Here is a 14,391-nt window from a genome sequence, read left to right as displayed (position 1 = left end):
GTACCTGTCACTAAACCATCCTCAAATATTCCAAAGAAACTAAACATCACCTCTAACTACTTGCTTGTGCTCTCTGTTCTCCTTCTGTCTTTCTTTTTGGAGGCACCTCACCTGCTCTGAGCTGGTCTGGCTGCTCTCTAAGCCTGAGGCACAGCTGCTGTCCTCTAACTTCCCTACACCATCATCCTGTGAATTCCCTTTGCCTCTTTCAATGCTTTTGGGTGTCCTGCTTCCTAGATTCCAAGACTTTCTCATACTTTCCTTTTTCTTTTTTTTTTTTTTGAAGTACCTCCTTCAGTAGATTCCTGAGAAAGGGTAAAATAGATTTTAAAGATTGTTTAAAGTCTAAAAAGGACTTTACTGTAACTGTTGGAAATCATTTTGCCTCAGAATTTTGAAGGCATTGCTCCATTATTTTCTGTTTCCCACCTGAAAAGTTCAGACATTCTGGCTCCCAGTCCTTTTTAGGTAAGATGTTCCCCCTACCACTGCCCTCTCTGGAAGCCTTTGGAATCTTCTCTTTACTCTTGGTTATCTAAAATTTCACAATCCTATGTCTTGGAGTGGGTGTCTTTTCAGCCACGACGCTGGAAACCCATGGGTCTTCTTAATCTACAATGTCAAGTCTTTTGGTTCTTGGCATTTTCTTTTTAAAGACTTGCTTTTTCTGCCCAGATCCTTAAGATTTTCTTTTTCTTAGTCTTTTGCTGGGAATATTACCATTTGGAATTAACCCTCTGATTTCTTTTTTTTTACCTTTTAATCCATTTTCTCTATTTTTGCCTTTTCTGTTTGACTAAGGGAACTTTTTAACTTTTTGTTTCTACTTCTGTTGAATTTTCTTCTCTCATATTTTTTAATTTCCAAGAGCTTTCTTATTCTCTGAATATTCCTTTTGACTGTCTCTGTTCATGTTTTACGGATATAAAATAGACATTTTTTAAAGTTATCTTCTGGTTTTTATATCGCCTTTGTTTCCACTTTCTTTTTTGTTTTCATTTCTGCGTTTCACTTTAGAGGTGTTCCTGAAATGCCCAGTGATTATTCATTTCTCATTCTACTTAAAAGTAAAATACTTTATATGAAATGTTCAGAACAGGCAAATCTAGAGAGACAGCAAGTATTTTAGTGGTTGCCTGGGAAGGGGGTGAGGGGGTGTGCAAGGGTGGGTAGGAGGGGGAGTGCTAATGGGCAGAGTTTCTTTTTGGCATGGTAAGATGTTCTAAAATTAGATTGTGGTGATGGCTACAAAGCTGTGTCTATACTTAAAAACCACTGAATTGTACATTTGAAATAGTGGGTTTTATGGTATGAAGTTGTATCTCAATAAAGGTATGTTTTTAAAAACCAACAAAAAAGAAACACACTAAACAGATGACTAGATGTTCACTGTGCATGAGTAGCACAATTCACCTGGTCAGCTTCACTGTACCAGGGAGCGAATAGGAACCCGCCTTTTAGAGAACCCCCAAATGTCAGTATCTGTAGGTTTTTCTCTTATGCCATTTTTTTCCCTGAAAGAAGTATTTCTATACCCTGCCTAGATGGCATAAGCCTGGCTGTCAGTATTCTGGGCCAAACGAGTGAAAAAGACTAGGCAGGTGAGGATTCATCATTCAATATGTAGAATTTCATTTAATCCTTATTCCCTGAAGAGATGGTACCATAAAGGCTCAGGATCTGGGGTCAGCCAGAGTAGTTGGGGGTACAGTTGGATTTGCTTTATCTTCCCTTCCCCCACTGTGTAACTTCTATTGCTTATATTATTTTTATGGTGTTTATATTCTGTTCACTGTAACCCTAAACTGCAACTACTTTTTAAATGTAGTGAGTCCCCTTAATGTGCAAACCGCACGATTCCTTCATTTGGGGAAACTGTCTTCCATCTAATTTTGAATTACCTTCTGTTTTATTATTTTAGGGACACTAGCGGGTCTTAAGCTCATCTCCTTTGTTCTCAGCATTTATCATTTCTTTTCTAACTGCTCTACTCTTCCCTACCTCTCATTCATTCTGATTGGCTCAAACCTTTCTTCCAAGCTAGAACCTGATTTCCTAACTTGTCTATGTTTCTAATTTATGACCTGTGGTGGTGTGGTTTGGATCCTCATTTCATTTCATTAATTCTGCAATCTCCCTCTCCACCTCATTTTTTTTAATCATCATCTTATCTTTGAGCTTTTATTGAATTTATGCTCTTAATAACATTTTTCCATGATAAACTGTGTAGAGTTTTTGTTCCTTGGGTACTATTTTCTTCCAGACTGGATTCTTTTGTCTTCCACATGCCTTTTTCTTATTATTCTATAATGTGTTTTTAGGGTTGCCATGCCATTTCTTTTCATCTTGCTCACACTTTGCATGGGCAGACTGCCCACACTACATATTTGCTCAGATACAGTAAGTGAATTATCATTAAAACTGGCTTCCCATCTTAACTAGCACCAATTTTTCCTGTCTTGAAGCTGCATTTTGAGGACTGGATGTTATTTTCTACCCAGTTTTCTGTAACCTGAGGCAGAAGAAAAGAAGGGAGGCAGGGAGGCAGCATAAGGGAAATGCTATCCCTGCAATTTAATCAGTAATATTCTGCTGAAATTTAATAAATGGTTCGACTGATCAAACTTTCAAAAATTTCTGACCAGGGCTTAGGCATCCCATTAGAAATCAGATGAAGCTACTATGGGGTAGCAGTCTGTCCCCTTGGCAGAACCCAGGAGGCAGCAGCCCTCATAAATGGATAAAAAGTAAACAGCCCTGACTGGGATTTAGGGAAACAGCCCTCTACTGGTAGGTAGGTTCATACTCTTCAAATCAGAACTTTAGTTGGGCAGTCTCTGTCAACTTCTTTTGATCTAGGAATTCTACACCAGGAATCTAGGCTACAGAAACTGTTGTACAAGTACATAAAATTATATGGTACAGAGATGTCATAACAACACTATTTATAATCCTGAAAACTTGAAAATAATCTTCAATAGGAAATTAAATGAACCATGGTACATGGAATGCTTGCCCAACATTCATCTCATCCCTGAGGATCAGACTAATTAAATCATGGTGATCCCATTCTCTCTCTCAGTGATTAGCTTAGGAAGACTCAAAGGAGAGGAGTTCAGCCTGAGGCTAAGAACCAGGAGAATCAGTGAGAAGCAAAGCTACACCTTGACTATCTATCTGTATCTAGAACCATACAATCTCTGCTATGTCAGATAATCAGTTTCCCGATTGTTCAAACCAATGTAAACAGAAGTATTCTTACTTAAGGATGAAGATATACTAAGGACATTATGCAAGAAGAGGTAGATTATACACACATACAGTTAAAGATGTTCCTAATAAGTTAAAAAAAAAAGTAAGTTATAAAGCAGTGATAATATAACCATTTTTGTTTTTAAATTGCAAATATGTGATACGCGTGGACGAACTTAGACTAAAATCTGTTGTAATGGCTGCTTCTTTGATAGGATTACTAGGAATCTTTAACTTTCTATATTTCTCTATTATTTGAGTTTTTACATTATATATTCTTTTGTAATCAACAAGATAAAAATAAATTCCTTTCTATTAACTAATTTATAGCAGCGCTGACATTGGTTTATTACCCTTCTATAAGTTTCCATAATAAAGTCATCTGAATTCTATGGTTTGGGGTTAATTTTTTCATAGTTAAGGAATGTATACACATAGTCAAGAGGGCTGAGAGTAAAATAAATGGCTCACCATTCTGTGGACAAACTTAAAAAGTAACTAAAACAATACTACAGACCAATCTTCATGACAATGAGCTCCAAGTAACTGTCCATATTATCTGCCTCCACTGAAATTCATCATATCAAACATTAATTGAAATAAATAGACCATGTTGAATGCTTACTATGTTCCAGACACTGTACTGGGTGCCTGGGGTAGCTAACAGTGAGCACTGTGGCTTAGATAGGCTGTCCTCAAAACAGTGCTTCTTTAAATGAGCTGATCTTTTTAACTATTGAGCTCTTCATCTAAAAAGGAGACCACACACAACTAACTCCTCCTGGTGGCTAAAGACATTTCACAGAATTTTACTCCCCTACTGAATGAATACTAAAACCAGTGCCTCTTTGCCACTAAATTTTCATGCCCTTATCAAGGCTAAATTATCTATTTTTTACAATGTATACATTTTTGGTCATTCACTATCTTTTTACTGTTAAATGTCCTTGGTGGTTTTTTCAGTATAAAATCAATTTCCATGCAAAGATGACCAAAAACGCCTGCTGTTCTTTGTCTACACAAACAGGTCTTACTATCTTTACCTTGGCAAGATAACCACAAATTCAGGAATCTATTCAGAAATTCAAGTTTTTCAGTTCACCAAAAGTGGTCAGATCCTGATTTTAAAACATGAGAATAACAGCATAAAAGAACTGATAAATCAAAAAGCCAACTTCAATGAAAAATATAGGCTTAAGGTAGTCGGAATATTACTTTCTTTTATAAGAAAGTCTACAAAACAAAACAAAAAAAACCCCACAATAATTATAACAGCAAGGCAACAAACTGAATTATACTAGTACACATTGAGTATGCTCAGTAATAAATACCAAACAGAAGCTGGCAGAAGTTAAGAAACCAAATTATTTTTCTACCTTCAAGTTTCTTTAAAATAGCATTCCTTAAGGAGAATACCATTTTCCGGCTAGCAAGGAAACTGACAAAAATCTGTAAGTTTCATAATACATACTGTTAAAGGTTTGGGGAGGTAAGTGCCAATGGGAATATAAATTGGTTCAAGCTCTGTAAAATAGCATTCCTTCGTATTTTTTTAATCTAGAATAACTTCACATTTACTTTAAGGAAAAGTCTTGTTAAAATAGTATCATTTATGTCATTTAGTTAAGTATCAAATCTCAATAGTAACAGAACTGGTCCTTTACTCTTGGGATATAATTCCTACACAGTTCTCAGGATCAAAGCTTTTATGTTTCTCAGCCTTCATCTGGTTATCATCTACTCAATATTAAGCATGCAAATAAATACATTAACAATTTGGATATAGTATTTATTTTGCATAAAACAGTATAAAACATTTATACTGATTCCATACTGAGCGAGGTGTCAGCCCAATTCAAAACTGGCCTGTTTTTCCTGAACATTTTAGTCATATTTCAATAATACTAAAAAACAAAAAAACTCTTCCGTGTTTTATACGCTAAGACACAGGATAAATGATAAAAAGATTTAAATATTTTTTTTTTTAAAGATTTTATTTATTTATTTGACAGAGAGAGACACAGCGAGAGAGGGAACACAAGCAGGGGGAGTGGGAGAGGGAGAAGCAGGCTCCCCGCAGAGCAGGGAGCCCGATGCGGGACTCGATCCCAGGACCCCGGGACCATGACCTGAGCCGAAGGCAGTCGCTTAACCAACTGAGCCACCCAGGCGCCCGATAAAAAGATTTAAAGCTCTAGGGCGCCTGGGTGGCTCAGTCATTAGGCGTCTGCCTTCGGCTCAGGTCATGATCCCAGGGTCCTGGGATCGAGTCCCACATCGGGCTCCCTGCTCGGCAGGAGGCCTGCTTCTCCCTCTCCCACTCCCCCTGCTTGTGTTCCTGCTCTCGCTACCTCTCTCTCTGTCAAATAAATAAATAAAATCTTTAAAAAAAAAAAAAAAGATTTAAAGCTCTAAAATCTTCAATCAAGAAAGTATTTTATGCACTTTTAATGAATTAGAACTATAGCATAAGAACTTCAAATCAGAACTTTAATTTCTGTTGTAAATAATTATTGGGTAGAAAGAAAAATGTACTTTCATGTTAGTATAACCTCCCTACATAATAATGAAATTCTCTGAAACCAAAGTTGTGACTCAATGTAAATAATGCTAACTGTATAGTAGGACAATTCTGAAATAACATACAAGTTGTTTTTGTGGGTATTTCATATTATCACTTCAGAACCACCAGATCTTTGCATTTTTAAAATATTTTCGCCTCACAGTAACATTTAAGAAGGCCAACTCTAACATTAAACAAGTTAATCTATCAAATTAACTGTTTCCTTAACTCATTCAAAATTTGACATGCTTTTTATGCTAAATTCTTAAAAGTGTGATAAAAATACCAGAGAAGAAACTGAACTATCGCTAAGGGATGGTGGAGACATGAAGATTTAAGTTGCCCTCTCACGACAAAGTTCAAATTAATTTTACATTAAACCAACTGAAAAAACTTCCTCCTTCTCCATGGTTGTCCATGCCCTACACTCCTTGGTCTGCTACCTAAACCAGGAAGAGGTACCAAGACAAAGAGCAGCCAGGACTGGAAGTATGAAATATAAAAATGCTCCCTGACATTTGTTAACCCACTTGACAAACATTTCTAAGCATTTGCTATTTGATTTCATTTATCTCACTCAGTTCTGATAATAACCTTGCAAAGAGCTTATTAGCATTCTTCTAACAGTAGTACACATGAGGATCTCTAAAGGTAAATAGCTTCTCTAAGATCACCACTATGTAGTGAAGAGAAGGCAGGAACTCATCTTCTGACCCTCAGTGTGGTCTTCTAAAACCTTCTGTCCTTATCAGATGATCTGCATTCAAGTGCCAGCTCTACTGTTTACTGGCTATTCCAGGGCTTGGGCAAATCACTTAACCTGTCAGCTTTCTAGTATCTTCACCTAGAAAACAGTGAGAACAGGAGTATCTCACCAGGCTGCTGTGAGATTTAAATGCTCTAAGACACATGAACATGCTTTAAAAGTTGTTACTTTTGCATATTACTATTTCATGCCCTGCCCTGTGCGATGTTAACTGTTTCATATTACAAATTGATTATTTTTAGCTACAGACCTCCAGTAACAGAGCTATTATCTTGTTGTATGTTAGAAATTTTCGAAGGATATTTCTGCAGTCTACTGAGGTTTAGGTGGCATAAAAGAAATCTAAAAACTTCTTGATTCAGGCCTAACTTTCAATACCCCCCAAATAAGTTTAATATTGGCAAAACCTAATCCATTATAATTTTCATTTTGACTAGGTAGTATATTACTATGGTTTAAATTTCAAAAGACACCAAAGGGTATTAGTAGGTGCAAAGTCTTCTGAGCTGGTCCCCTAGCTTCTCAGACCCCCTCCCCAGAGACAACCAATATTTTTGTCAGTATCTCATGTATTCTTCCAAAGATACACAGGTGTATCTATTCTCTCCTGCCCACTTTTTACATAAATGGTAGCATCCTACATACATTTCTTCACCTTGCTTTTTTTCACTTAACAGCGTTATCAGTAAATAAAGAAGTGGTTGGGTTGTTGTTGTTTTTTTAACTGCATTAAATTTAACTTAATCCACCCCTTATTAAAGGACATTTAAGCTGCTTCAAAGCTACAATGAGTAATCTTACTCACTGAATATTCTGTAGGTATGAAAATATATCTAGTGCATAAAATCCTAGAGGTGGAACTGCTAGGTCAATAGACGGGTATTTTTAATTTTTACAGATATTACCGAACTGCCCTTCACAGAGCTTGAACCAATTTATATTCCCATTGGCATTTACCTCTCCAAACCATATGTATTATGAAATTTACAGATCTTTGTCAGTTTGCTTGCTAGCCAGAAAATGGTATTCCCCTTCCTATGTTTAGTTTTACTTTGTTATAGATCTTTCTGAGAAGGGATAAAGTGCCGATAGGTACGAAAACAAGGTGACAACAAATTCACTCTGCAAACCTCAAAATACTCAAAAGTCGAATTTTATAATAAATTTTTAAAAAGCTCTTTTCAACCTAGCAGAAAATAATAGGCATGCTGCAAGGTATAGTTCAGTCTAAATGTAGGAATAGGGTTAAAGCAGAATTAGAAAATATATACATATTAAATTTGTGGTAAGTTACTAAGAGAAATTAAGGGTAGTTTCTCTGTTTCCCTTGAGTTTTGAAGTTTGATTTTTCTTTTTTTTTTTTTAAGATTTTATTTATTTTTTAGAGAGCGAGCGAGAGAGAAACAGCATGAGAGGGGAGAGGGTCAGAGGGAGAAGCAGGCTCCCCGCTGAGCCGGGAGCCCGATGTGGGACTCGATCCCAGGACCCTGGGATCATGACCTGAGCTGAAGGCAGACGCTTAACCATCTGAGCCACCCAGGCGCCCTGATTTTTTTTTCAATTTTAAAATTTTAGGAACTTATATATATATATATAGTCAGTTCTGCTATAATGCTTATCTAGAACATGCAAATTTGTTCCAATTTGACTGATATATTAGGGGACAATATGAGCAATTTCATCTGAGAAACACTAAGTAAACACATAAAAACTGCACCCATCGGCACTGAGCAGTGTATGAATACACAAAACGTGCACATCCCCCAAACATCTATCACATAGTCAAAACAGTGGGGTACTGACATAAGGATAAATATATTGGTCAATGGAAAAACAACTAAAGTCATGTGTTTATGATCAACTGATTTTTGACAAGGGTGACAAAATCACTCAAAGGGGGAAAATAGCCTTTTCAACAAAAGGTGCTGAGACAACTGGTGGGCCACATGCAAAAGAATGAAGGTAGGCCCTTACCTCACACTGTATACAAAAACTTATACAAAATGGACCAAAGACCCAAATGTAAAACCTAAAATTATAAAACTCTTAGAAGAAAACATAGGAGTAAATCTTTATGACCTTGGATTTGGCAATGGATTCTTAGATGACCCTAAAAAACACAGCAACAAAAGGCAAAGACTGATTAATTAGATTTCATCAAAATTAAAATCTTTAGTGCTTCAAAGGACACAATGAAGAGAGTGAAAAGATAACCCACAGAAAGAAAGAACGTGCAAATCATGTATACAATAAAAGATTTGTACTTAGAATATATAAAGAACTCTTATAACTTAATAGTAAAAAAGACAAATAACCCAATTCAAAAATGACCAAAGGATCTGAAGAGAGATTTCTCCAAGGAAAATATATAATTGCTAATAGGCACATGAAAAGATGCCTGACATCTTTAGCCAGTAGGGAAATGCAAATAAAAAACCCCAAGGAAATAACAATTTACACCCATTAGGATGGCGATAATCATAAAGGCAGATAATAACAACTGTTGGCGAGGATGCAGGAGGAGAACTGGAGGCTTCATACCCTGCTGTGCGAATGTAAAATGGTGCAGCCACCTTGGAAAACAGTCTGGCAGTTCCTCAAACAATTAAACAAGTTATCATAAGACCCAGCAATTCCACTCCTAGGCATATACTCAAAAAAATAAAAACATTATGTCCATACAAAAACCTGTATACAAATGCTCCCAGCTGCTCAGTCATAACAGCAAAAAGTAGAAACAACGCAGATGTCCATCAGCTGATGAGTGGGTAAACAAAATGTGGTATACAAACGCACAATGGAATGCTATTCGACCATAAAAAGGAATGAACTACTGCAGAGATGAACTTTGAAAATATTATGGGTAAGTGAAAGAAGCTAATCACAAAAGATCACATTTTATATGAGAACACTTTTATGAATGTCCAGAATAGGCAAATCTACAGAAACAGTAGAGATTAGTTGTTGCTTAGGGCTAGAGGAGCAGGAGTAAGGAGGAGATACCTAAAGGGTATGGAGTTTCTTTTTTGAGGTGATGAAAATGTTCTAAACTTGACTGTGATGATGGCTGCACAACTCTTGTGAATATACTGAAAACCACTGAATTGTACACTTTAAATAGGCAAAGTGTATGGTATTTGAATTGTATCTCAATACTACTTAAAAGTGGCAACTCTTCCCACACTACTTCCAGAAAGCAAATTTCAGGGGTTTTTTTTCCCCAAGGAAAAGGACCATATTCATTATAATGTTTACCAACTTAACTATTTAACATGTATAAAACTATACTACCATTTTTATTAAGTTCCTGTCTTTTTTATGTATTATTGTCAAGAGTTTTCGAGTGTTATGCCTCAATCCTGCCTTTCCCATAAGCTCTGTGTTTTTTAGTGCCCAATTTGCATAGTGTAGGGATTTCTAGGGATGCATATTGCACACTCTGGCAGAACTAACTGCAGAATCAGAGGACAACGTCTCCCCCAAATATACCAATATTAGAAACATAGTTCAAAACTGAGTAAATCACCAATCCAAACCTATAATGTTTCAACTGTTTTTTACTGCTTAAAAATTTCAAACTAAAATGCTAGAAGAAATGAATGCCATTAGGGATACTATGGTAACAATGTGGGAAAGTTTTCAATGATTACACTTTTGTTTTCTAGAGACCGTTTCTAGAAGACAGTTCTGCAGGGAAATAATATTCATTTCAAAAGGAAACGTCAATAATTTCTGGAGCCTAGCTGCTAGCCAGCAGCAGCCTCTGTACTACTTGCGCTGTTCCCTTCCAAATTACAAAAATTACCACTTTCACTTCAGTTTCTATGGTTTCATTCATTACCCTAGCATGGATATCTTTCCCTTTTCCCTTCATCTCACCAAATCTCACATTCCCGATCCAAATCCTTTACTGACCATTCCCCCTTCCAGCTCATTCTTCAGTGGTTTCCTACCCCTCTGAATTCCAATAGCATTTACTATCTGATTGACACAATTTTAATCTCGTATTGTTTGTTCATTTTATTCTTGTCCCTTGACCATACAACTTCTCAGCAAGAGAATCATGGCTAATACTTCAGAACCCACACAAAGCTTCACAGCATGGAGCACAGAATAAGAACTCAAGAAATTTTTGCTATTGGGTGATAAATAGGACAAAATCACGGGCACCCAATAACTTTACAGCTTTCTTAGTCACGATTTAACCATTTCTGATAGGAACCATTTCAATGCCTTTGAAGAAGCTAACTAACTTAGCTGTGCTGAATTTATATATGGCTGCTAAGGAAATAAAATCCTATAAAACTTGCACTCAGAAGTCTTACCACAAAAGAGGCTAAACAAGAAATTACAGTTGTTACACTAAGCATTTTTAGATTTTGGATCCCAATTCTACATTGTAAGATGTATGGAAGCAATTTTATCTATAGCAATTTTATCAGTGACAAATCATCCCTGAGGAGTGGTTCTCAAAGCCTTCTTTTGGTAGGGGAAACCTTTTTTCAAACAAAAGGCGAAGTGGAATCCTCCCATACAGAAAAAAAGCAGAGCTGATCTTGCTAAAGTGGAAGGAGGAGCCTAGAGTTCTACCTGCTTGAGTCCCCTCTCAAATGTATACAACCCCTTCCCTATCCCCAACCCCCAACCCCTTAAGGCATTCTTGAGAACCATAGTCTGGAAAAACACTCGTAGAATAATCAGAAAGCTGCCATGAATAGAAAAACACTACATTATTTTTTTTTTAATTTCAAACACCACTAAAATATAAAATTAAAACTTACCCATTTCTACTGAAAACTCTTAGCCATGCTTTGATGTTTGGTCCTAACAAACACAAACAAGGTACAGTAGTAAAGGTAGACAAAATAACTGCAAATAAAAATGTTTCCAACACCAACCTAGAAAAAAAAAGCTTTGATTAATTTTTTTAAAGCATTAAAGGTGCATGTACACGACATAATCTTGGCTATTTAAATAGATTTAACATAAAAACATTTTCTTATACTTTACTTTGAAAGGTAACAGGAGTCCTACCAAAATGATAACTATAAAAAATTTTACTACTGAAATACAAGCTATAAAAAACAATCTAGCAAATACCCGGCTTTATTTTTTTTAAAGATTTTATTTATTTATTTGTCAGAGAGAGAGAACAAGCAGGGGGAGTGGCAGGCAGAGGGAGAAGCAGACTCCCGGCTAAGCAAGGAGCCCGATGTGGGACTTGATCCCAGGACCCCGGGATCATGACCTGAGCTGAAGGCAGATGCTCAACCGACTGAGCCACTCAAGCATCCCAAATATCAGGCTTTAATGATAGAGTTCAGAAGTGTTAAATACCCTCGGATCCATGTGAGACTCTCCACTGCAAGCAACCCCATTTTTAGATAATTAACTTTCTTCCTGAATAGTCTCTGGAACTTTCTCTGTAACTACTGGTTCAACTCTAGCTTATACTGGAGCCACTTGGAAAGTGAGATAAAGACTGGGGGGCTGCACCCCTAGAGTTTCTGTGGCCTGAGAATTTGCTTTTGATAAAATGCTGATGCTGCTGGTTTTAGAACCACTGCTCAAGACATTCATTCTACTCTACAATGGATTAAACAGAAACTACCATTTCCCATTACAAAGGTCTTGTCCTCACCTCTCTAGAAAAGAATTACCTATTAATTTAGTGTGTGTATATATACAACTATGTGTAAATATATATAAAACTACATACATAGCTATATGTGTGTGTCACAACTTGTCTCACCATGATCTTTTTTTTTTTTTTTTAAAGATTTTATTTATTTGACAGAGAGAGAGAGAGCAAGAGAGGGAACACAAGCAGGGGGAGTGGGAGAGGGAGAAGCAGGCTTCCTGCCCAACAGGGAGCCCAATGCAGGGCTCGATCCCAGGACCCTGGGATCATGACCTGAGCCGAAGGCAGACGCTTAACGACTGAGCCACCCAGGCGCCCCTCTCACCGTGATCATTAATCACTGCTAGATGAAGTTTCCCAGTCTGTGATGAACATTATATAAGAAATATTCATGAATTTAGTTTTTTTTAAAAAACTGGTCAGCTTTGAAAAAGTGCTGAGTTAAATTTTGCTTTAAACTATCAACATTAGGTTATTAAATAATTAAATACAGGAATCTACTGACTTAAGAAAAACTTCTTTCAAGCACTTCAGAATCATATTTACTGATATGCTAATTGTAACTAATTTATACCTATCATTATAGTAAGTTCCCTTAGAGGTTCTAAGGGCCACACATTTATTGGTATAGTTTCTCATCTACCTCCCCGCCCCCCACATGCAATGGGGCAATAAAAGGCTAGGTAATAGAAGCATTTAATGAATTAAGTTATTCTCCTTATGAAGTAATGTTAAAAGAATATCATTACTAACAAAGGGCAATGATGTCAGTATCCTTCTGTGATCTGGTAATTAAACACACCATGGTTTTTCATTCATCACCAACAGAATTAGTGCTTTGTTTAGTAAACAAGTGTTTTAAAATATTATTGCCTTAAGGTAAAAATTTCAGACTTACTCTATGAGTGGTGCTCCATATAGAACAAAAATTACATGAAAGAAGAAACATGACATAAGAAAGTAGATACAGCATTTCAAAAACCTGGTTACCTAAAAAAGAAATGAGAACAATTTGAAGGCTCATGACAATGCCTAGAGGACAGCAAATGCTTCCACTTTATCTACAAATACAACTTATTCCCATGTGTGCAACAGTTGAATGTTCTTTACGTCGGGTAGCCTGAAGTGCACGGACCTCCAGACAGCCCCACAAAAGAGCCTACAAGTCACAAATCATCACCCATATTCCACCCACCTAATCAGCACTAGAATCAAAAAAGCATTTCTGTTCCTACAGTATGCATTGAGCTATGTTACTAATCAGTATTTATAAAATATTTACCAACAACAGAACGCTATGATACAAAAAAACGCACAGTCCTTATTATGTGATGCATGAAATCTTTGCAGAAAATAAGGACTACAGTTTTTTTTTTTCATTTAAAAACAAAATTCATTTAATTCATTTATAAAACAAAACAATTTGGAAAATTGTACCAAAAAAACACAATACTAAACAATCCCCCCAAATCATATTCATGTGATTATATGATGCATATGATAAAAGACCTGCATGTCTGCAAATCAGTGTGGGATCTACTTGATTTGGAGCTTAAGAAGATCTAATTATAAGACACACAGTGAGTTTTTTAATTGTAGGGGAGTAAATGTGTTTTAAATTATCTAAGAAAGCTACAATAGTATTGGGTAATGTTAAGGGAGGACTTTATTAACTTAAAGTAATAGTTAAGTGTTACACATAGTGAATATTCCAGAAAATAGATTCTGATATTTGAAAACTTTAACACTGTTTAGTCGAGGCAGGTCATGTTCAAAACAAAGCTACCACAGAGGCTTATTTGGTAATTTCTGAAAAATCCATTAAGTTTCTCTCAGAAATGGAAAAAATAAATGAAAATAAACTAAAATGTCTTATAAAGTTTAAAGATATGAGTGCTACATCATGCATTTATCTGCAATGGTGACTTAAAACATGACTATCTAGGTTTACAATGCTGTAATATCCACTGAAGACATCCTAATTCCACAACTGATGCTTGGCAAGGGTCTATTGAACATTGTGGGCAGCCTTCCAGCAATAATAGGCTATTGATTTGGGGAAAAAAAAAAAATCAGGTTCTCTTTACTCATTGTAAATAACCCCATGAGTACTTGAATAATACTTTATTCTTTCATTAAAAGAAACACTACTTCTATCTAAAAATCAGT

General features: G+C 36.2%; 1 protein-coding gene across 3 annotated transcripts in view; it reads right to left on the bottom strand.

Moving 5' to 3' along the window:
* Positions 1-14,391, bottom strand: part of PIGF (phosphatidylinositol glycan anchor biosynthesis class F) — a 35,430-nt gene that overhangs the window by 18,853 nt on the left and 2,186 nt on the right. For all 3 annotated transcript variants that reach the window (XM_035001632.1, XM_035001634.1, XM_035001633.1), the window contains 2 exons: positions 13,121-13,212; positions 11,363-11,479 (listed from right to left, as the gene is read on the bottom strand). In XM_035001632.1, the coding sequence (XP_034857523.1) occupies positions 11,363-11,479; positions 13,121-13,212 (209 nt within the window). The remainder of the gene's footprint in view (positions 1-11,362; positions 11,480-13,120; positions 13,213-14,391) is intronic.

Source organism: Mirounga leonina, unplaced genomic scaffold (assembly GCF_011800145.1).
Source record: "Mirounga leonina isolate KUSES-001 unplaced genomic scaffold, KU_Mleo_1.0 Mir_125, whole genome shotgun sequence".
Taxonomy (NCBI): Eukaryota; Metazoa; Chordata; class Mammalia; order Carnivora; family Phocidae; genus Mirounga; species Mirounga leonina.
This window is presented reverse-complemented; position numbering and strand designations above follow the sequence as displayed.